This window comes from Myotis lucifugus, unplaced genomic scaffold (assembly GCF_000147115.1).
Source record: "Myotis lucifugus unplaced genomic scaffold, Myoluc2.0 scaffold_474, whole genome shotgun sequence".
Classification (NCBI taxonomy): Eukaryota; Metazoa; Chordata; class Mammalia; order Chiroptera; family Vespertilionidae; genus Myotis; species Myotis lucifugus.
Window position 1 is genome coordinate 597,217 of NW_005871522.1, and position 24,157 is coordinate 621,373.

The 24,157-nt window shown below is 42.2% G+C and overlaps 1 protein-coding gene and 1 pseudogene across 2 annotated transcripts in view; one reads left to right on the forward strand and one right to left on the reverse strand.

Moving 5' to 3' along the window:
* SPIN1 (spindlin 1) overlaps positions 1 to 24,157 on the reverse strand; it is a 72,409-nt gene that overhangs the window by 44,303 nt on the left and 3,949 nt on the right. The window contains exons 1-2 of one of the 2 annotated variants that reach the window (XM_023744574.1): positions 24,014 to 24,031; positions 22,445 to 22,654 (exon numbers count right to left, since the gene is read on the reverse strand). In XM_023744574.1, the coding sequence (XP_023600342.1) occupies positions 22,445 to 22,496 (52 nt within the window). In that variant the 5' untranslated portion in view covers positions 22,497 to 22,654; positions 24,014 to 24,031. Of the gene's footprint in view, positions 1 to 22,444; positions 22,655 to 24,013; positions 24,032 to 24,157 lie in introns of those variants that run through there. The other variant, XM_023744575.1, reaches the window with a different exon arrangement.
* Positions 14,180 to 15,317, forward strand: LOC102436624 (annotated as a pseudogene).

Below are 24,157 nucleotides of genomic sequence, written 5' to 3' on the forward strand. Positions count from 1 at the left end.
AGGCGATCAGGGGTTTGGGCACTGCCCCCTGTCTGCTGATCCGGTGCCGGGAGGCCTCGCGGCTCCGCTGATCCCGGTGCCAGGAGGCATATTACCCTTTTACTATATAGAATAGAGGCCTGGGCACGGGTGGGGGCCGGCTGGTTTGCCCTGAAGGGTGTCCTGGATCAGGGTGGGGGTCCCCACTGGGGTGCCTGGCCAGTCTGGGTGAGGGGCTGAGGGCCGTTTTCCGGCTGGCGGGTGACTAAAGCTCCCAACTGCTCCTTTTTTTCTTTTTCTTTTTTTTTTATTCTGGGCCAGCTTTAGCTCTGAGGCCTCGGCTGCTGAAAGCCGGTTTCTGGCCTTTGTTTTTCCTTCTGTATTTGATACAATGTTGCGGTCCGGCTGGCTGAACCTGGCTGACTGAAAGCCGGTTTCTGGGGTTTTGTTTAGCTTCTTATTTGCAACATAGTACATAGTTGCTTAGAGTTGCAGCTGAGAGGCCGGCAACTCAGGCGGGGAACGTTGGAGTCTGCCGTCACTGGAGCAAGCAAGCCTCCCTGTTCGCTTCAGTGCATGGCTGCCGGCCGCCATCTTGGCTGACAGTTAATTTGCATAAGGATATGCTGATTAGCCAATGAGAAGGGTAGCGGTCGTACGCTAATTACCATGTTTCTCTTTTATTAGTGTAGATACTGTTATATATGTTTTGTATTCTGTATTTTTATAATACCGTAGAGAAAATGGTATTTAAAAAGTTGTAACATACATTTACAGTATTTAGTGAAAAAAAATCCATGTATAAGTGAACCTGTACAGTTAAATCCACACTGTTCAAGGACCAATGATAACTGACATGCTAAAAAAAAATGGAATTATGTAAAACTTGAGGCCTGGTGCACAGATTCATGCACCGGTGGAGTCCCTCAGCCTGGCCTGCAGGGATTGGGCTGAAACCGGCTCTCTGACATCCCCTGAGGGGTCCAGATTGTGAGAGGGTGTCCTCAGGTGACACACCCCAGAATCGGGCTCCCTCCTCTCTGGTTCCAGGTGTGTCACCCGAGAACCGCAGCTACCAAGTCACAGCAGCTTGGCAGCTCCTGCGTTGAGCATCTGCCTCCTGGTGGTCAGTGCGCGTCAGATGGTCAGGCGGTCACGTAGGCTTTTATATAGAGAGATGCTCAATTAAAACCATAAAAGGCAGAAAATGATTAGAAGACAAAAATTGGAAGAAGCAATGGCAAAGAGGATACAGTAACAAATATGGCAAATACTAATCCAACAATCAACTTAAATACCAGTGGCCGAAACACACCAATTAAAACAGATTGTCACACTCCATCAAAAAACAAAACCACACTGTATGCTGTCTATAAGAGATACACTTTAGCCCTAGCTGGTTTGGCTCAGTGGATAGAGTGCCAGCCTGTAGACTAGAGGGTTCCAGGTTTTGATTCCAGTCAAGGGCACATGCCCAGGTTGTGGGCTCAATCCCCTAGGGGGGTGGGGGGACATGTAGGAGGCATCCAATCATCATTGATATTTCTATCTCTCTCTCCCTCTCTGAAATCAATAACAAATTTTTTTTAAAGATACATTTACATTAAAAACAAAGAAATGGGAAAGATATGCCATGCTAACAGTGATCAAAAGAAAGCAGGCACAGCTGTATTAATTTCAGAAAGAGATTTCAGAGCAAGGAAATGTCACTGGGGATAAAGGCATTTCACTCTGACAAAGATGTCATTCTCCAATATTACATAACAATCCTGGATGTATACATACCTAAGAAGAGAGCATCAAACTATAGGAGGCAAAACTGACAGAACTACAAGGAGTAATAGAAGAAAATCCATTATCATAGTCAGAAGACTTCGATGCCTCTTTATCACACATAAATGGACAGATCCAACTAGGACATGGTTCAACTGAATAGCTGGTATCTATCACCTACTTTATCCAACATCACCTTCTCAAGTTCCCGAGGAGTATTCATCAAGATAGACCACATTCTGGACCATAAAACACAGTCAGAGATAAAGGCACTTTTTGGTTTGTTTTGTTAAAAACAAAAAACCCAGGGCACAGGATTTTTGTTTGCAGGCACTGACCTGAGGCGTCTGTGGAGAGAGGGCAGTGGAGACTGGAGTTGCCTGAGGAGAGGCTGGGGTGGGAGACATGGAAAAGAGATGGCCAGGAGGCCTGCAATTAGCGCCCCCACCCCACCACCGAACCCCAGCAGCCATTTTTCCTAAGAGGCTCAGGCCCCTCCCAGCAGCAACAGCTGGGGAGAAAGCAAATACCCAACCCACAGGGATACACTGGCCCCACACTCAGGTACAGTCACGTAGCTGGGTACCCCACGACGGCTGGGGTGGGGAGGACCTTCATATCACCTGTGACATTATCATGGGCTGCCTGACGGCCCTGCCCATGGTGTCCTCCCAATCACACATCCCCAGAGTTTTGTATGTGCCTGTGAGCAATCTACTTGTTGACTTGCAGATGTGCCTCTGGGAGTACACAGTATTGAGCGCCAAGCCTCGACTCTGCCACTAGGGTTCACAGAGGCTCCTCGAGCCCGGTGATAGCAGTACTTGTACGTGCTAGGACTGCTACAAGGATTAAATGAGCTACTGCATGGAACACCCTCAGCCTTGTCTGCCACGTGGCAGTCTGAAATGTGGGGCTGTCTGATACAACGACAGCTTTCTTGTACCTGTGTTTGTGTGCAGTGACAATGCCACTCACTCGTGTTAGTGGAACAGGGCCTTTGAGCTCTCATCATTGATGTTTCTATCTCTCCCTCTCCTTCCTCTCTGAAATCAATACAAATATACTTTTTAAAAAGAATACACTTGAAGGAATCAAAGGCAGGAAAACAATCCAATTAAAAACTGGGCAAAGGATCTAAATAGACACTTCTCTAAAGAGGACACACAAATGGCCAACAGGCATATGGAAAAATGCTCAACATCAATCATCAGAGAGAGGCAAATTAAAATTACAACGAGGTTATCACCTCATTCCTGCCAGGATGGCTATCATCAATAAATTAAGAAACAGCAAGTGCTGGTGAGGATGTGGAGAAAAGGGAACCCTAATACTCTGCTGGCATATGAGTGACTGGTGCAGCCATTGTAGAAAACAGTATGGAGTTTCCTCAAAAACTTCCACTATCTTAAGAATACCAAACATCAATCAGAAAGAATATATGCATCCCTATGTGCACAGCAGCATTATATGTAGTATAGATAAGATATGAAAACAGCCCGAGTGCCCATCAGTAGATAAAAAAGCAGAGGTACATTTACACAATGGAATACTATTCGGCTATAAAAATGAAGGATATCTTACATTTAACATTAACCCAAGCAAGTTGAAAACATCCAAAACTTGGAAGTTACCAAGCTATCCCTTCAGTCGGGAGTAAATAAACTGTACTATGTCCAAACAATAGAATACATTCCATACTAAAAATAAATAAATAAATAAATGAGATATCAAGCCATGAAAAGACAGACAAACCTTAAGTGCATATTACCAAGAAAGAACCAATCTGATAACACTACTTACTGTATGAGTCTAAGTATATGATACTCTGGAAAAGGCAAAACTATCTTCTATCTATACATATAAAAGCCTAAGCAACCAGCTGACCAGTCCACTGTCTGGTAGCTATGACGCACACTGACCACCAGGGGTCAGACTCCCAACGCAGAAGCGGAAACCACAGGCATGGAAACATGGAACAAACTGATGAATCTCAGAGGGGAGGTGGAGGGAGGAGGGCGGGAAGAGATTAACCAAAGATCTTATATGCATACTAGAGGCCCAGTGTATGGATTTGTGCACCGGTGGGGTCCCTCGGCCTGGCCTGCAGCTCTCCAACATGTCCTGAGGGGTCCTGGATTGCGAGAGGGCGCAGGCCAGGCTGAGGGACCCCAATGGTGCATCATCGGGGCAGGGGAGGGACCGCGGGAGGACTCCAGGGCGTGTCCAGCCTGTCTCACCCAGTCCCGATCGGCTGGACCCCAGCAGCAAGGTAATCTACCGGTAGGAGCATCTGCCCCCTGGTGGTCAGTGCACATCACAGCTAACGGTCGAATGGTTGAACAGTCACCTAGGCTTTTATATACATAGACTAAAGGCCCAGTGCATGAATCCCTCAGCCTGGCCTGCGCCCTCTCACAATCCAGCACCCCTCAGGGGATGTTGGAGAGCCAGTTTCAGCCCAATCCCCGCAGGCCAGGCTGAGGGACCCTAGTGAAGACAATAAAAAGCCAATGGGCTGAAAGGATTAAGAAGTACAAATTGGCAGTTACAAAATAGTCATGGGCATATAAAGTATAATACAGGTAATATAGTCAGTAATATTGTAATAACTATGTACTGGACTTATGGGGGGATCACTTTGTAAGTTATATATATAAGTGTCTAACTACTACACTGTACACCTGAAACCAATATAATAAATACTGGATGTCAACTTAATTAAAAAATGAAAAAAAATATGTCAGTGGTTGCCAGGGGTTGAGGGTGGGGGAGGGATTAACAGCTGGAGCACAGGGATTTTTAGGATAGTGAAACTATTGTGTATGATACTATAATTGTGGATAAATGTCATTTTACATTTGTCAAAATCCACAGAATGTATAACACAGAGTGAACCCTAAGGTTAACCCTGGACCCTGGGTGATGATGCTGTGTTAGCGTGGGTTCATCAATTGTAACAAATGTACATCCTCATGTGAGACTATACTAGTGGTTGAGGCTAGGGAGAGGAAGGGGTATATGAGAAATCATTGTACCCTCTGTTCAATTTTGTTGTAAATTTAAGATTCTTCAAAAAAATTAAGTGCATTTTTAAAAGTCCTTTTGAAAAAAATGAAGAGGTATTAAGACTTATTCTTCCATCATCAACACTTAAATAAGAGATAAGTGATGCCTTTAATGTTGAGGAAAAATAATTTTGAACCCTGTACCCAAGAAAACCAACTGACATTTACATTCATGTATGGGCTCAGAATTCACATCTCACACAAATCTCTCCAAGTTTCAGAGGATACTCTTAAGAAACCAAGAGAGAAAAGTGCACCATAAACACACATGAGCCAAGCAACCACAGATATAACCCTGGAATGCAAAAGGCCATAAGGGCATCTGTGAAGCTGGCTGGGAGCCATAGAGATGAAGCAAGAGACCAGGGACTCACGGAGCTGTCAAGAAGCCAGCACCACACAGTAGGAAGATAAATTAGTCTTATCATAAAGATTAATAACTGACATTTTTCAAAAGAGCTTCTGAAAGGAGAGACTAAAATGGATGAGATAAGGACAGAAAAAGGAAAGCCAAACAGGCCCTTACATGACAAGATATTTAACCTCACACTTAAAACTACACTGAGACACACCATTTCTCACCCATTAGATGGACAAAAATCCATGTAGTTGGGAATATACTAATCTGGAAAGACAGTAGGAGAAACATATCCATACTGCCTGCTGGTAGGAATGAAAATGGTACAAGGTCATGGAGGGGAATCTGGTGGCATCCCACAGAATTACACAGGCACTAAGATATGACTCAATCTTTCCCGGCAGGTGTAGCACAGGGGTTGAGTGTCAACCTATGAACCAGGAGGTCACAGTTTGATTCCTAGTCAGGGCACATGCCCAGGTTGTGGGTTCGATCCCCAGTAGGGGGTGTGCAGGAGACAGCCAATCAATGATTCTCATCAATGATGTTTCTATCTCTCCCTCTCCCTTCCTCACTGCTATTAATAAAATGAAATAAAATTATTTTTAAAAAAAGATTTGACTCAATCCTCCTGTTGGGCATCTATCCCAATGAAAACACTGATAAGACATATATGGACCACTGCAATTATTATTTCTGATAGCAGAAATGTAGAAACAACCCAAATGTCCAAATGACTGACTGCTGAACAAACTAATATGCTACATCCACACAAATGAATTTTATATAATTGAAAAGAGCCATGAAGAAGATCCCTGTACATTGCTAAGGAGTGGTCACCAGGACATACAGTTTAGTGGAAAACAGAAAAGTAGATAGGTGTGTGTATATAGTCACTGATGTCAGTTTGTAATGGAAAGTGGGTTATATCACCTCTATGAGCATCACAGATTTTTCAGTGGAAAACAGAACAAGATTCTTTACTAGGTACCTACATCTCTTTTGTTGACAGAAGTGAGAAAACAGTTGTATTTACAAATTACGTGTTCTAGGGCTCACAAAATCGTTATTTAAACTACACTAAACTGCCCTGGCCCGATAGCTCAGTTGATAAGAGTATTGTACCAATACGCCAAGGTTGCAGGTTCAAACCCCAGTCAGGGCACATACAAGAGTCAACCAATGAATCTGTAAATAAGTGGAACAACAAATCAATGATTTTCCCTCTCCCTTCCTCTCTACAAATCAATCAATCAATACAAAATAAAAAACTGCACTAAACCATGATGGACAAGAAAAACTATGCACACTAAACTTTTCTAACAGAAGCCATTCAGACACATGTCCCAAAACTACCAACTTTTAACTTAACTTTGGTCTTTATCTTTGGAACATCTGGATTCACACAAGTATGTTCCAGCAACTCAACTGGATTAGCAATACTCAACAATGCCCCTCCACACCACACTCACTGCCTCTAACCCTCTCAATTCACTCATTCCTTCCCTGTGAGCACCTTCTCCTCCTGTGAAATGTCCCTGGGAAGCTGTCAAGGTAACACTCTCCCTGCTGCGTAGCCATTTAATAAGCCCAGCTTTGAAAGACCAGCAGTCATTGCTGAGGGTGCCACTTCAACAGTAGGTAAAGGAGTAGGACTTTATAACTTTTTAGGGTGAAATCAGGAAATCTGATATGTGGTATTTTCATACAAGCAGGAAATCTGAAATCTCTATAGAGAAAACACCCACAAATAGTAACATGTGAAGGCCCCATTAATATATGTGAAGTCCACCAGGAAACAAGGCCCACTTTCACACACACAGATTCCAATCAACTTCTCTGTGCCTTGCTAGAAGATCTGCCTTAGACAGAGAGACATTTAAGAGAAACCTCCGGATGAAACACAGAGACTAAAAGCAAAGAGACACAAAGACACACATAAGAGGCAGAGCTAATTCAAGAAAAGCTTTTTAAAAATATAATATTGAGCCTCAGAGATATAAGCTACTTACATCTATGAAATAAATAATAGCGACTTCAGAGGAATGGCAGTGTAAGGGCGCAACTTTTCCTCTCCCACAGACATTTCAACAAGTTACCATATATAATTCAACAAAGAAATCCCTGCTTAACCCACACATACCTGAGAGACCCCCTCTGTCCCACAGAGAAAGAGAACCACAGAACCCTGCCGCTGCTTAAACTCCCAAGAATCGCCTCCCACTGCCCTTATAGTCAGGTCCAGGAGCATATTATCTGTAAACCAGGAGCTATTGAAATAGAATCGCTGTTTCCCTCTGTGACTGATCTCCAGGATGGGTGCTTGGGGCATAATGGCAATCATTATGGTGAGGATAAAACATACCCCCCACCCCCAGCAGTGCGGCTGTACTGTCCTATGGAAGCTGTGAAGGTTCAAATCTGGGAGACTACAGAGGTAAAAATTCTAGTAGCACCATCTACTAGAATATAGTAGAAAGACCTCTTCAGAGATAAATGCAAAAATAAAGAAGGATAGCAAATACCTTGAAAAACCATAGCAACGAAAATGACCAGAAAGAAAATGAAAAATCCCTAGAAAGTAGGCTGGAACACATGGATATATGTGATATAAATGACAGAGATTTCAACACTGCAGTTCTGAAAATACTCAGATGCGAGAAAATACTGACAGGCAATTCAGTGCACTCAGAAAACAAATCAATGAACAAAATGAGTATTTTAACAAGGGAATTGAAATTTTAAAAAGAACCCATCAGAAATCCTGGAAATGAAGCATGCAATTAAGGAGATAAAGAGTGATCTACTGAGCATAGAAAACAGAACCAAGCAGTGGTTCTCAACCTTCCTAATGCCGCGACCCTTTAATACAGTTCCTCATGATGTGGTGACCCCCAACCATAAAATTATATTCGTTGCTACTTCATAACTGTAATTTTGCTACTGTTATGAATCATAATGTAAATATCTGATATGCAGGATGTATTTTCAGGGATAGCAACCCACAGGTTGAGAACCGCTGAATTAGAGGACAGAACTAGTGATACCAAAGATAGGAATCAAGAAATGACACAGAGGGAAGAAGAGAGAGACCTGAGAATAAAGAAAAATGAAAAGACTCTACAAAGACCTATCTGACTGCATCAGAAAAAGCAGTATTAGAATTATAGGCACTGCAGAGGAGAAAGACAGAGAGCATGGAATGGAGAGTCTATTAAAACAAATAGTGGATGAGAACTTCCCTAATCTATGGAAAGAACTAAATCCTCAAATCCAAGAAGCAAAAAGAACACCTATTTACCTCAATCCAAAGAGGCCCTCTCCAAGGCACGTGGTATTGAAGCTGTCAAAAATTAAAAGAAAAAATTCTCAAAGCAGCCAGGGAAAAGAAGGAAGTGACTACAAAGGAAAACCCATTTTCATCTGATTTCTCAGCAGAAACTCTACAATCCAGAAGAGAGTGGAACCAAATATTCAAACGTCTGAAAGAGAGGAATTATCAGCCATGAATAATATATCCAGCAAAATTACCCTTTAAATATGAAAGAGAAATAAAGATATTCCCAGACATACAGAAGCTGAGGGATTTTATCACCAGAAAACCTCCATTTCAGGAAATACTCAAGGGAGTTATTCTACCTGAAACTTAAAACATAAGGTAACAACACTATGAGTAAGATAACTAAAAAAATTACAGCATAAACAGGGATAATTTGTGACAACAAAAACATACAAGGGAAGGGGAAAGGTCTGAACTGGCGAAGGAAAATGAAAATCAGATGCATTCAAAAGGAAAAAAACTACAGATTATATATGTAACTTCATTCTTTATACACCTAATGGTAACCACACACAAAAATCCCAAACCAGGACATATAGCTTAAAAAAAAAAAAAGGAAAAAACAAAAACAAACAAACAAACAAACAAGGAAAAAGATGAAAGATGTAAACACCACCAAACAAAAATAACACAGAAACATAAAGGAAAAGAACCAATGGAAGCACAGAGCTACCACAAAACAAAAAATAAAATGGCTATAGGAAATCCTCATACATCAATAATTACCCTAAATGTAAATGGTCTGAATTCACCAATAAAGAGACAGAGTTGCAGAATGGATTAAAAAACAAAACCCAACCATATGCTGCCTATAAGAGACATATCTAAGCTGCAAAGACAAAGGTAGATTCAAAGTAAAAGGGTGACAAATGACTCTCTAAGCAAATAACACACACAATAAAGCAGGTGTAGCCATCCTTATATACAACAACATAGATCTCAAGATAAAGAAAAAAGAGACAAAGATGGATACCTTATAATAGCGGTTCTCAACCTGTGGGTCGCGATCCCTTTGGGGGTCGAACGACCCTTTCACAGGGGTCGCCTAAGACCATCGGAAAACACATATATAATTACATATTGTTTTTGTGATTAATCACTATGCTTTAATTATGTTCAATTTGTAACAATGAAATTGGGGGTCACCACAACATGAGGAACTGTATTAAAGGGTCGCGGCATTAGGAAGGTTGAGAACCACTGCTTTATAATGATAAAGAAAACAGTACATCAAGAAAACATAACACTTCTTAATATATATGCACCCAACCAGGGAGCACCGAAATATATAAAACTACTTACAGAACTAAAGGGAGAAACAGATCAAAACACAATCATAATTGGAGACCTTAATACTCCATTGACAGTTCTAGACAGATCAACCAAAAAATCAATAAACAAACACCAGCATTAAATGAAACACCAGACCAAATGGACAAAATTACATTTACAGAACATTTCATCCCAGAACATCAGATTCTACATTCTTCTCCCGCACACTTGAAACATTATCAAGGAAGACTGTATGTTGCTCACAAAATAAGCATCAAAAAATTCAAGAAGAGTGAAATTACACCAAGCATATCCTCTGACCATGATACCTTGAAACTAGAAATCAACTGCAGAAAGGAAGAAAAGAAGCCCACAAATACGTGGAGATTAAACAACATACTACCAAAAAATGACTGGGTCAAAGAAGAAATAAATGATGAGATCAAAAGATATATAGAGACAAACGAGAATGACAATACAAAATATCAAAACTTCTGGTATGCAGCGAAAGCAGTAACAAGAGGGAACTTTATATCATTACAGGCCTATCTCAAACAAGAGTAATCCCAAGTAAACAACCTAACATCACATCTTATAGGTACTACAAAAAGAACAAAAGCAACCCAAAGTCAGCAAGGAGAAAAGAAATAATAAAAATTAGAGCAGAGTAAGATGAAATAAGAGAACAAAAAGACTACAAAATTTTAATAAAACAAAGAGTTGGTTCTTTGAAAATATTAATAAAATTTACAATCCCTGGCTAGACTTAGTAAAGGGAAAAGACTTATATAAACAAAATAAAAAATGAGAGTCACCACAGGAATCACAGATATACAAAGGATCATACTAGAATATTATGAAAGACTATATGCCATCAAATTCAATAACCTAGAAGAAATGGATAATTACCTAGAAATTTATATATCCTTCCTAGACTAAATCATGAAGAATTAGAAAATCTAAATAGACCGATCAGCAGTGAGGAAATTGAAACAACTATCAAGCTCCCAAAAAAACAAAAGTCCAGGACCAGATAGCTTCACCAGTCAATTCCACCAAACATTCAAAGAAGATTTAAAACCTATCCTCTCAAACTCTTACAAAAAATTAAAGAGGCAATACTGCCTAATACATTCTACGAGGCTACCAAATAACCCTGATACCAAAACCTGTCAAAGATAACACACAAAAAGAAACTATAGACAAATATCTGTGATGAATACAGATCTAAAATCCTAAACAAAATACTAGCAAATCGAATACAACAGTACATCCAAAATATGATACATCACAATCAAGTGAGGATCATTCCAGGGGCACAAGGATGGTTCAACATACACATATTAATCAATGTAATACACCACATTAATAAAAGAAAGGATAAAAATCATATGACTTTATCAATAGATGCAGAAAAAGCATTCGATAAGATGCAAAATCCAGTTATGATTAAAACCCTCAATAAAACAGGAATGGGACAGTACTTCAACATAATAAAGGCCTCAGCTAACATCAACTTCAAATGGCAAAAAACAAAGCTTTCCCCCTAAGATCAGGAACCAGACAAGGATGTCCACTCTCACCACTCTTATTCCACACTAGTGGCTCAGTGCATGAAATTCGTGCACGGGGGAGGGGGTGTCCTCAGCCCGGCCTGCACCCTCTCCAATCTGGGACCCCTCGAATGATGTCCTACTGCCAATTTACAGGGATCGGGCCTAAACCGGCAGTTGGACATCCCTCACAATCTGGGACTGCTGGCTCCTAACCGCTCACCTGCCTGCCTGATTGCCCCTAACCACTCTGCTTGCCGGCCTGCTTTTCCCCAAATGCCCCTCCCGCCAGCCTGATCACCGCCAACTGCCCCCCCGTGCTGGCCTGCTCACCCCCACTTTCCCTCTCCACTGGCCTGCTCGCCCCCAATTGCCCCCCTGCAGGCCTGCTCACTCCAAACTCCCCCCCCCACTGTCCTGATCACCTCCAACTGACACCCACTGATGGCCTGCTTGCCCCCAACTGGCCCCGCTGCTGGTCTGCTTACCCCCAAAGGCCCCATCCCCCACCAGCCTGATCACCCACAACTGCCCTCACCTCTTGGCCTCTAACTGCCTCTACCTTGGCCCCACCACGATGGCTTTGTCCAGAAGAACGTCCGGAAGGTCTCCTGGAAGGTCTCCCAGTCTAATTAGCATATTACCCTTTTATTAGTATAGATAGAGACCTGGTGCACAGGTGGAGGCCGGCTGGTTTGCCCTGAAGGGTGTCCCGGATCAGGGTGGGGGTTCCCTTGGGGCGTGGGGTGGCCTGGGCGAGGGGCCTGTGGTGGTTTGCAGGCCGGCCACACCCCCATGGGATGAGGGTCCCCACTGGGGGGCGTGGCCAGCCTGGGTGAGGGGCTGAGGTCCGTATTCAGGCTGGCCACAGGATGGGGGGTCCCACTGGGGTGCCTGGCCAGCCTTGGTGAGGGGCTGATGGCTGTTTGCAGGCTAGCCAAGCCCCCCAGCGGGGATCCTCACCTCTTGAGGGTGTGGCCAGCTTGGGTGAGGGGCTGATGGCTATTTGTAGGCTGGCCAAGCTCCCCAGCGGGGACCCTCACCCCATGAGGGTGTGGCCAGCCAGGGTGAGGGGCTGATGGCCGTTTTCAGGCTGGCCACGCCAACGGGCTAGAAGCAGGTATCTAGGATTTATTTAACTTCTATAATTGAAACTTTGTAGTCTTGGTCCGGCTCAAAGCCTGGGTTGCCCCTGGCAACCAAGGCTCCCAGCCCCTCCTTGAGCAGAGGCCACACCCACTGGAAGCAGGTATCTGGGATTTATTTATCTTCTATAATTGAAACTTTGTAGCCTTGAGCGGAGCCCACAGCTGGCCAGGGCAGGCGGGAAGCTTGGCTTCTTCCATCCCAGGGGCAACCCAAGCCTCCTGTTCACTCCAGCTCCGTGGCCACTGCCATCTTGGTTGGGTTTATTTGCATACTCACTCCTGATTGGCTGCTGGGTGTGGCTTGTGAGTGGAGCGGAGGTACGGTCAATTTGCATGTTTCTCTTTTATTAGATAACAATAGAGGCCGGCGCACAAAAATTTGTGCGGGGGGGGGGGGGGGTGGTGTGTCCCTCAGCCCGGCCTGTGCCCTCTCGCAGTCTGGGACCCCTCGGGGGATGACCACCTGCTGGTTTGGGCCCGCTCCCCGGGGGGACTGGGCCTAAGCTGGCAATCAGACATCCCTCTGGCAGCCCAGGAGCCCTCGGGGGATGTCCATTTGCCAGTGGAGAGCAGGCCTAAGCTGCAGTCTGACATCCTTAGTGCTGCTGAGGAGGCAGGAGAGGCTCCCACCACCACCGCTATACTGGCAGCCGTCAGCCTGGCTTGTGGCTGAGCAGAGCTCCCCCTGTGGGAGCGCACTGACCACCAGGGGGCAGCTCCTGCATTGAGCGTCATAGTGACCAGTCATTCCCAGTCTTTCTGCTGTTAAGGTCAGTTTGCATATTACCCTTTTATTATATAGGATAGAGGCCTGGTGCATGGGTGGGGGCCGGCTGGTTTGCCCTTCAGGGTGGGGGTCCCCACTGGGGTGCCTGGCCAGTCTGGGTGAAGGGTTGAGGGCCGTTTTCAGGCTGGCCAAGCCTCCCCAGCGACAGAAGCTCCCAGCCTCTCCTTTATTTCTGGGATTTATTTACCTTCTATAATTGAAACTTTGTTTCCTGGAGTGGAGCTCAGAGCCAGACAGGGCTTGGCTTCCTCCATCGCCAGGGGCAACCCAAGGCTCCAGCTCCATGGCCACGGCCAGCTGAAAGCAGGTATCTGGGGTTTATTTACCTTCTATAATTGAAACTTTGTTGCCTGAGCTGCCAGGGCGGGTGGGAGGGAAAGCCTCCTGCACTCCAGCTCCGTGGCCACGGCTGGCTGAAAGCAGGTATCTGGGGTTTGTTTAGCTTCGATAATTGAAACTTTGTTTCTTTCGGAGCTCAGAGCAGGGCCGCGGCAGGCAGGGAACCTTGGCTTCCTCCATCACTGGAGCAAGCAGGCCTCCTGCTCGCTTCAGCTGTGTGGCTGCCGGCAGCCATCTTTGTTGGCAGTTAATTTGCATATCTCGCTGATTAGCCAATGGGAGGCGTAGCGAAGGTATGGTCAATTACCATGTTTGTCTATTATTAGGTAAGATAGTGCTGGAAGCCCTAGCCAGAGCAATAAGGCAAAAGAAATAAATAAAAGGCATCCAAATAGGGAATGAGGAAGTCAAACTGTCACTTTTTATAGACGGCCTAATTCTGTATATAGAAAACCCGAAAGACTCCACCAAAAAACTCTTAGAAACAATACACAAATACAGTCAAGTTGCAGGATACAAAATCAATGTGCACAAATTCATTGCCTTCATGTACACTAACAACAAAACTTCAGAGAAAGAAATGAAAAACGGGCGGGGGACCCGGCAGGCACGGCAGCCCCGGGCGCCCGGCCAAGCGGGGCAGGCAGATGCAGATAAAACACTGTCTGCCAACCTCAAATACCTTTCCTTGGGGATTCTGGTCTTTCAGACGACCAGCCTGGTGCTCACGATGCGCTACTCCAGGACTTTAAAGGAGAAGGGGCCTTGGTACCTGTCCTCCATGGCTGTGGTTGTGGCTGAGATTCTGAAGATAATGGCCTGCATTCTATTAGTCTACAAAGACAGCCAATGTAGTCTGAGAGCACTGAATCGAATACTGCGGGATGAGATCCTTAACAAGCCTATGGAAATGATCAAACTTGCTATTCCATCCGGGATATACACTCTTCAGAACAACCTGCTCTACGTGCTACTGTCCAATCTCGACGCAGCCACCTACCAGGCCACGTATCAGCTGAAAATCCTTACGATGGCACTGTTCTCTGTGTCTATACTGGGTAAAAAGCTGGGTGTGTACCAGTGCAGTGGCTCTCCCTGATGATTCTGATGGCCGGAGTGGCTTTTGTACAGTGGCCTTCGGATGCCCAGGAGCTGGACTCGAAGGCGCTCTCGGCCAGCTCGCAGTTCGTGGGCCTCTCACGGCCTGCTTTTCTAGTGGCTTTGTTGGGGTGTACTTCAAGAAAATCTTAAAAGAAACCAAGCAGTCGGTGTGGATCAGAAACATTCAACTGGGTTTCTTCGGGAGCATATTTGGCTTGATGGGCGTGTACGTGTATGATGGAGAACTGGTATCACAGAATGGGTTTTTCCAGGGCTACAACCGACTGACCTGGGAAGTTGTTGCTCTTCAGGCACTGGGAGGCCTTGTCATAGCGGCTGTTATAAAGTATGCAGATAATATTTTAAAAGGATTTGCAACAACCTCTGTATCCATAATATTATCGACACTGATATCCTACTTTTGGCTACAAGATTTTGTGCCAACCAGTGTCTTCTTCCTTGGAGCCATCCTTGTAATAGCAGCTACTTTCCTATACGGTTATAACCCCAAGCCTGCAGGCAATCCCACCAAAGCATAGTGAGCGCTACTCGCAGCCATGCCAGCGGTGCCGGGGCTCATCTCGGCGGGAACCCGCAGGACTGCTCAGATCCCAGGACGGTGTTGTCGCTCTTCATACTGTCCAAATGCTTGGAAAACATGAATGTGCAGCTCAAGTCTGTGTCTATGTGACAGCATGCCTGTCGCCTCAAGAAATCCAAGCTTGAGGTATTACCAGGATTAGAATCACTGCAGGGAACTGGAGATGTGAGTTTGGGGGATCTTGCCGTTTAGACCGCTGAAGGGATGACCTGTGCATGTGCTGCAAGTGCTCACGCAGCAGGTGTCAGCGGTCATGTCTGCAGACGAGCTACGTCATTCTCTTCGGTGTCTGTCTTACCCCTCCGTGCAGGTCAGCAAGCCAATGGCATAGTCAGAATTTGACAACTATGATTATTGCCTATAAAGCTGTGCAGAAATAGAAGTATGGCCTGAGAAACCTTTTCACATACCCGAGATTTCTATATTTATACAAAAGATTGGTAAACAAAAGATCGCTAAATGTTATTCAACTACATAAAAACTGAAGTACCAAAAAAAAAAAGAAATAAAAAACAAACAATTCCTTTTGCAATAGCAACCAAAAGAATAAAGTACCTAGGAATAAAGTTAACAAAAGACGTGAAAGACCTATATACTGAAAATTACAAAGCATTATTAAAAGACATTCAAAAAGACACAACAAAATGTAAAAATATCCCATGTTCATGGATTGGAAGAATCAACAGTTAAAACGGTCATATTACCCAAAGCAATATACAGATTTAATGCAATCCCCATCGAAATCCCAATGTCATTTTTTAAAGAAACAGAACGAGAAATCATCAGCTATGTATGAAACCACAAAAGACCCCGAATAGCCAAAGCAATCCTGAGGAAGAAGAACAAAGCAGAGGTATCATGCTACCTGTCTTCAACTTATACTACAGAGCTATGATCATCAAAACAGCACAGTATGGTAGAAATACAAACACACAGATCAATGAAACAGAATAGAGAGCCCAGCTATAAAACCACATGCATATGAACTGATAATTTTCGACAAAGGAGGCAGAAATGCACAATGGAGTAAAGATCGACTCTTCAATAAATGTTGCTGGGAAAACTGGAAAGCCACATGCAAACAAATGAAACTAGATGACAGTTTGTCTCCAGGTACAAAAATTAATTCAAAATGGATCAAAGACCTAAACATAAGATCCAAAACAATAAGTTACATAGAAGAAAATACAGGTACCAAATTTATAGATCTGGGTTGTAGAGAACATTTTATGAACCTGATCCCAAAGGCAAGGGAAGTAAAGGCAAAAATAAATGAATGGGACTATATCAAACTCAAAAGCTTCTGCACAGCAAAACAAACTGACAACAAAACAAAGAGGCAGCCAACCAGATGGGAGGTGATATTTGCAAACAGTGGCTCCAACAAAGGTTTAATTTCCAAAATATATATAGAATTCATAAAACTCAACACAAACAACCCAATCAAAAAGTGGGCAGAGGATCTGAAAATACACCCTTCCCAAGAAGACATACAAACCAATAGATACATGAAAAGATGTTCAACCTCACTGGTAACTAAGGAAATGCAAATAAAAACTACAGTGAGATACTACCTTACACCTGTTAGAGTGGCCATTACCAATAATAAAACAAGTAATAACAAGTGTTGAAGAGATTGTGGAAAAAGGGAACCCTCATTCACTGCTGGTGGGAATGTGGACTGGTACAACCACTATGGAAAGCAGTCTGGCAATTCCTCAAAAAATTAAGAACAGAGCTACCATAAGATTCAGCAATCCCACTCCTGGGTATATTCCCGAAAAACTTGAAATCATGTACTCACAAAGATACATGCATCTCTATGTTCACTGCAGCATTATTCACAGTGGTCAGGATATGGAAATAACCGAAGTGTCCCATGATAGAGGGCTGCGTAAAGAAGATGTGGTACATATACACAGTGGAATACTACTCAGCCATAAGTAAGAATGAAATAGCGCCATTTGCAACAACATGGGTGGACCTTGAAAAGATTATGCTAAGTGAACTAAGTCAGTCACAAAAGCTAAAAACCATATGATTTCACTCATATGTGAGATATAAAACTAAAACTCATGAACACAAACAGCAGTGTGGTGGTTGCCATAGAGAAGGAGGTGGGGAGAAGCGGGATCCTAGGATCCTAATATAAGGTGACAGGAGAATATTTGACTCTGGGTAGTAGACACACGGTGCAATATACAGATTTTGTAACATAGAAACCCACACCTGAAACCTGTATATTCATGCTGACAATGTCATCCCAATCAATTTAATAAATTAAAAAAAAAAAGAAACAAATAGAACAAAAAAGAAATTTTAAATCCTTACTGAAATTTTTTTTAAAGATTGGAAAATAGCCTTGCAGGATTGACCTATGAATCAGGAGGTCACGATTCGATTCCCAGTCAGGACAAAAGGTTGGAAAATAGCCCTGGATGTTGTAGCTCAGCTGGTTGGAGTGTCCTCCCATGCACTGGAAGGTCACGGGTTCGATTCCTGGTCAGCACACATACGAGAGGTAATAGATTGATGTTTCTCTCTCACATAAATGTTTCTCCTCATTCTCCCCACTTCCTTAACTCCACCCTCTCCTTCCCCCTTCCTCTCTCTAAATATATCCTCTGGTGAGGATTTTTTAAAAATTCATTTCTAACCTAGAATCTAATACCCCACCAAAGACTGAGCATGAGAGTAGAATAAAGACAATGTGAACAAAAGGTCTCAAAAAAACAAACAAACCCATCTTCTATATGCATTTCTGAAAAATGTACTTGGCTCAAAAGGGTTCAGTATTTATACAGTGATTATAATAGATACAATAAATATATATTTTTAAAAAATATTTTTATTGATTTCAGAGAGGAATGGAAAGGGAGAGATAGAAACATCAATGATGAGAGAGTCATTAATTGGCTGCTTCCTGCACACTCCACACTGGGGATCGAGCCCACAAGTGGGGCATGTGTCCTGACCTGGAATCGAACCCTGACCTCCTGGTTCATAGGTTGACACTCAACCACTGAGCCACGTGGGCTGGACACAATACAAATAATTTAAGCCCTGACTGGTTTTGCTCAGTGGATAGAGCATCGGCCTGCGGACTGAAGGGTCCCAGGTTCGATTCCGGTCAGGGGCATGTACCTTGGTTGCGGGCACATCCTCAGTGGGAGGTGTGCAGGAGGCAGCTGATCGATGTTTCTCTCTCATCGATGTTTCTAACTCTCTATCTCTCTCCCTTCCTCTTTGTAAAAAATCAATAAAATATATTTTTTTAAAAAATTGTAATTTAAGCCAAACTCTTTATTAGGAGTCTAATGGAAGAGGGAGATATTATGTAAACAAGCCAAAATCCTCAACAGATGTCAATATATAATATCTAAAATTGTCAAAACAAGAGAAATTTGTATACTTATTATTTACAAATTTTGAAGGTAAAAATCAGAATAAATGGAGTGCCTAACTTAAAAAAAAAATAGATCTTATAACTGCTGAATAATTTTTTAAAATACTGACTTTATAGAGAAGAGGGTGGGGGAGGGAGAGATCCATTAGATGCCTCCCACATGTGCACCCACTGGGGATCGGACCCACAACCTGGGTATGTGCCCAGACTGGGAATTGAACCAGCCACCTTTTGTTGTGCAAGGTGACACTCCAACCAACTGAACCACACCAGACAGGGCTGGAGTGCCTACCTTTTTGCTATAAGTCTTTGGCACTATTTGACATTTTCAACTGTGAATTTTTATTAAAGTACCAGCACGCAAAGTCGCACAAGACCCCAGACCCGCCGTGCCAGCGGGACCCTAGACCCACCACGCCGCGAGACCAAGACACGCCGCGCCACCAGACCCATCAATGCACCTCCTGGTGACCAGTCGTTTGGTCGTTACAGCGTAACGGTCACTGGCCTTTTATAATATAGATGCCATAAGAGGAGGAAAATTGCAGCTATTTGGTAAAATAGTAAAAATGGAGGCTAACTCTAAAGGAAAAATATATGAAAAAAGTTATACCGTACAATAGGACTTCCTGCCCAATGTCATTAGGTATATAAACCTGTTATCTTTAAAATAAAACTCACTAATATATTAAACTATATTTAAAAATGTAAAAATTCCATTTCTAATTTTCACTGAATCACTCACACTCTATGTTAAACACTACCCGGTATTTACCATGGTGGCAATTTAAATTCTTTGACATGCCTCTCATTCAGCACAGCACATGCTCCCTCCCTTGAAACTTGGGCAGGCGCCTGGACTGCCTCAAGGAACAGAATACAGCAGAAGTGAACCTGTAAGGCTTCCGGGGCTCAGACAGAAGAGACCACGCAGCTGTTCCAGTTCCTCTTAGGACACTTCCTCTGAGAACCTCCATGTGAGAAGCCCAGCTCTCCACCTAGAAAAAGACTGAGGAGCTGGACTGTTGAAGCCCCCAAGCTTTTGCCTTTGGGATGGCACCAGCCTAAGGGCATAGCTGAACCACCATCCCAACTCTGGAATGCCTACCTGGGCTTCCTGTTACATAAGAAAAAACAACAACCCTCTTTCCGTGAATTTTCTTTATTTGTAAAGAGCACATTCATTACTGATACAGGGATTTAACAGCAACAGACTCTTAGTCTTTGTTAACAAGAAGAATGATTAAGACAATTTTATAATCAATACTGATCAAGGATCAAGGAGTCAGCAATCTTTCTAAAATAGGTTCTATCACATAAGTGGAAAACAATATGACCTCATGGCCTAACAATAGGCCAACAGAGTACCTACTTATCTTTAGCTTAATGCCACATGCTCTAAGAAATAAGGAAGAGTCAGAAAATGTAAGATCACATTATTGTTTGTTCTACCATTAAATCATTTTTTAATGCAAAGCTCAAACAGGTTTAATGCAAAGCTCAAACATGGGCTGCTGACTTCCAGAAAAGTGGCTTCCTTTCTGGAAAGTACATGTTCCCATGAACTTATTTAAAACTGTATATTCTGAAGGTGTATTTAGCAATGCCAAAAGCAACGAGCTTGTTTTTGTTATTGAAAAAAATCCATCAACCCATTTTTTTATACAGTGTAGACAAAGACTGTTGCTTTACTTAATTTTCCACTGGCCGTTAAAGCACCTGAAATGAAGACACCACTCCAAAACATATGTAAGAAATGTGAAAATGGAAAACACTTAAAAGTAATTAGCAAAAGCTTCTGGCATCCTAAGTTTTCAGTTACAAAAAGCCAATTACTGTGAAGTTTTCTTGATTTCTTTATAGAAATGAATGATTCATCACCAATGGCTACTAACCTCAGTCCTTTCCCCCTTTCAATAAAAATCTTTCTGTGAACTCTCTTAAATTCAAATTTTTTAACAACATAAATACATCACCAGATTGCTGCAGAGGCCATGCGGACATTTTCTTATAAGTACAGTGGTAACTAATATTTCACTTACTATATATTAAGCATAAAAAGTTACTATACTGGAGAACCCCTAAAACACCAAAAATAAAAATAGAAATCATAAGATCAACGTACTTGACAGGATTCACAATCTCTCCCTCAAATATAGTAACACCCCCTGGTTTAGCTCTTTCAATTACTTATACCATACACACATCACCTTAATTAGCTCACTTTTCTTCTAAGATGATTTCAAACTCAATGAAGAAAATAAGAATGTTGAATTTGGAATGGTGTGCATAAAAAGAACTTAGGAAAACCAAACTATTTAAATGACAAATGTGGGAGATTTCACTGATCAACAAAAACCTGATGGCAATATCTACAACTATTAAATTGAAATAGAAAATACGCCCTAACGGTTTGGCTCACTGGATAGAGCGTCAGCCTGCGGAGTCAAGGGTCCCAGGTTCGATTCCAGTCAAGGGCATGTACCTTGGTTGCGGGCACATCCCCAGTAGGGAGTGTGCAGGAGGCAGCTGATCGATGTTTCTCTCTCATCGGTGTTTTTAACTCTCTATCCCTCTCCCTTCCTCTCTGTTAAAAATCAATAAAATATATTAAAAAAAAAAAAGAAAATACTTCATTTAAACAATATGGTCACCAATCATAATGCTTTTTGTACAGCAGCTATAATGTGCCAGGAACCTAGCTAAGCACCAAACATGCATAAGCTCGTTTACACCTCATAATATCCCCAACAAGTACCTACCCTAACAGTTCCATTGTTTAGATCAGAAAAACCAAGACTCAAGAAGTTACAAAATGCACCAATGTTCATATGAATAATGAGAGCAGGATAGGGCTGATGAGAGCTGGGAACAGAATAACAAACTCTCAGATGACTTACACTTCAGTCTGCCATCACTACTGAAAGTTAATCTTATTGACAAATATTGAACAGTTACATCAATATTATTATAACGTAATACAATAAAAGAGAATCTAAAATAAAAAAGAAATGAAGGGTACATAAAAATCTGAATCCCTGTGGCTCTTATAAAGGAATTCCAAATACTATAGTTAATAAACATAAGAAATAGTTCTAAATCACAGAGCAACCATTTCTGTAAGATTAATAATTTCACTAGCGTAATTCTCAGATTCATTTTATCAAAGAACCTTAAAATGTTATGATACATTGTTTTCAAATGTGTTCTGTAATGGAGAAGAACCTCGGTCCCACAGAAAACATCACTTACTTATTTTATAGTGTAGCCTATTAAGATTGGAGGATGGGTAAAAATCATGCAAAGTCTAAACTTCTCTTCTAGTTGTATTAGCTGTCACAAAACCTGCAGTTTATCTTTTTTCCTTCAAATTGTTATAAATATCCTAAATCTTAGTAAATCTATGCTCATCTATTCGTCTCATTTTCACTTCCTCCTTCAAAATGAAATGACAATTCCTTTATTGACTGTAATCCTACTAACTGGGTATTTACAATTCACTTGCTAAATTTACTGGACATCTACAACAGGACAAAAATTAATATGATCCTACCTCTCAAAAAACTAAACCTGTTTCTCGCATGTATGTGTATGAAATACTGCAAATCACAAAGCTTTAAGAAGAGCAAACCACTAGGAATTATGTGAAAGTTTTCTACAACTTTATAACTATTTTCAGTTTATCATACGTAAGGTATGCAGAGAACTGCACTGCCTACCTGCATCAGCTCTGGACCGCTGGCCAGGTGTCTTCCCGAATGGGGTCTTCATTCATCTGCATTTAAGTGAGCAGCAGAGCTGCTGAACTAGGGTGAAAATTCAATATGCTCCAATTTGAAACTGTGCACAGAAATTCAATGTTCGTGTTAATCCATCATCGACGTGCCTCTTTTACAAATTCAGCGAAAATACGTGAAATCATAAGCACTCTGTAAAACAGTGAAATAACAGTTCATTACTACAGCATCACAAGAGCAAAATAACCCGAGTAAGCCATAACTGTGACATCACATTTTAAGCATCACATTAACTAAAACACACCCTGCCCAGAAGCAATTAACTTGATTTCCTCAGACCTGGGTGCCAGGACAGCTCTTAGCCAGGGAAAAAAGGAAGTGCTAGATCTTTCAAAGAGGAAGTCTGGGGCATTTGCAAGACCCCAAAGTATAGTTTCTCAGAAGTCAACTGGAACACAATATGGCATCCGACTTCACCCACTGTAACTCAACGCATTCTGCTGCCAGAAATCAGAAAAGGGTGATGCTGGAGTGTCATAAAAGGTTTAGACTGGTGTGAACCAGTAATGGCAGCCACCCCTTTTCCTATTAATCCTCTTGTCTGCATACACTTTAAGAACTTTGGTACCTGCTATACCTCCTTTTCCACCACTATCATACATTCTTGGCAACATACGATCCTTTCAACAACCTGCCCCCTCAATTCTTTAACTTTAATCCTTACTTCAAACTATTCACCCCTCCTTTTCAGCCACCTGTCTCCAGGTCACAACCTCGACCACTCATCGCCAATGACTGCAATACCTCTGGAATCTTTGTTTCAAGCATCTCACACTTGAAACCACCTCTGATCATTCTACTTTCTTACACTAACAATCTCACACCAACAACTCTTTGATGTAACCATTACCTCCATCATGACCATTTTTTCATTGTCCTAATTCAGTTTACTCCTTGCTTTTCTCCATTTTCTCCCTCCTCTTCCTGTCAATTTCGTGGCAAAGCCCTAACCCAACTCCCTGCCTACCATGCCCACAGCTTAAGCTGGTCAGCATGGCTGAAAAACTGTAAATTTAAAATCTCATGTCTCAAGTAAGCATGCAAGAATACTACCCCAATCTCAACAGATAAGCTTGTTATTTGCTAAGAAAACAGAAGCAAACAAAAGAAATACTTTCCCACCGCCAAATTCACCAACTGCTACCCTCTATCTACTGCTACAGTAGATGAACTGTTTAAATTCAACCCTTTCACTGTGTTATCTAACCCATCACTGTCTTCTGTATCCACTCTCTTAGCACTTGATAGAATTCCCATTGGTATACAATAATTACCATGTGTACTAGTTAATAGATTTTTTTCAATAGATGGAGTTACACATATGTTGATATATATGCGATCTGATATGTATGCTACTTTGTTGTAGTGACAGCAAGCTTCAAAACTTATGTCAAATTTTCTGAAGGTGTTAACATCATAGATATTTTTACGCTTAAAATGTCGAATTTCGTGCCAAAAAAAGAGCATTTGCGGGAAGTTTTAATTCATTACTTTTTTTTTAAGAAAAGTGCTGCTGAAAGCTTCGGGAAGCTTATGGTGAACATGCTTCATCTCAAGATACTCGTGAACGCTGGCTTAAATTCTTTAAAAGTGATGATTTCGATGTGAAAGACAAAGAACGTCCAGGCCAACCGA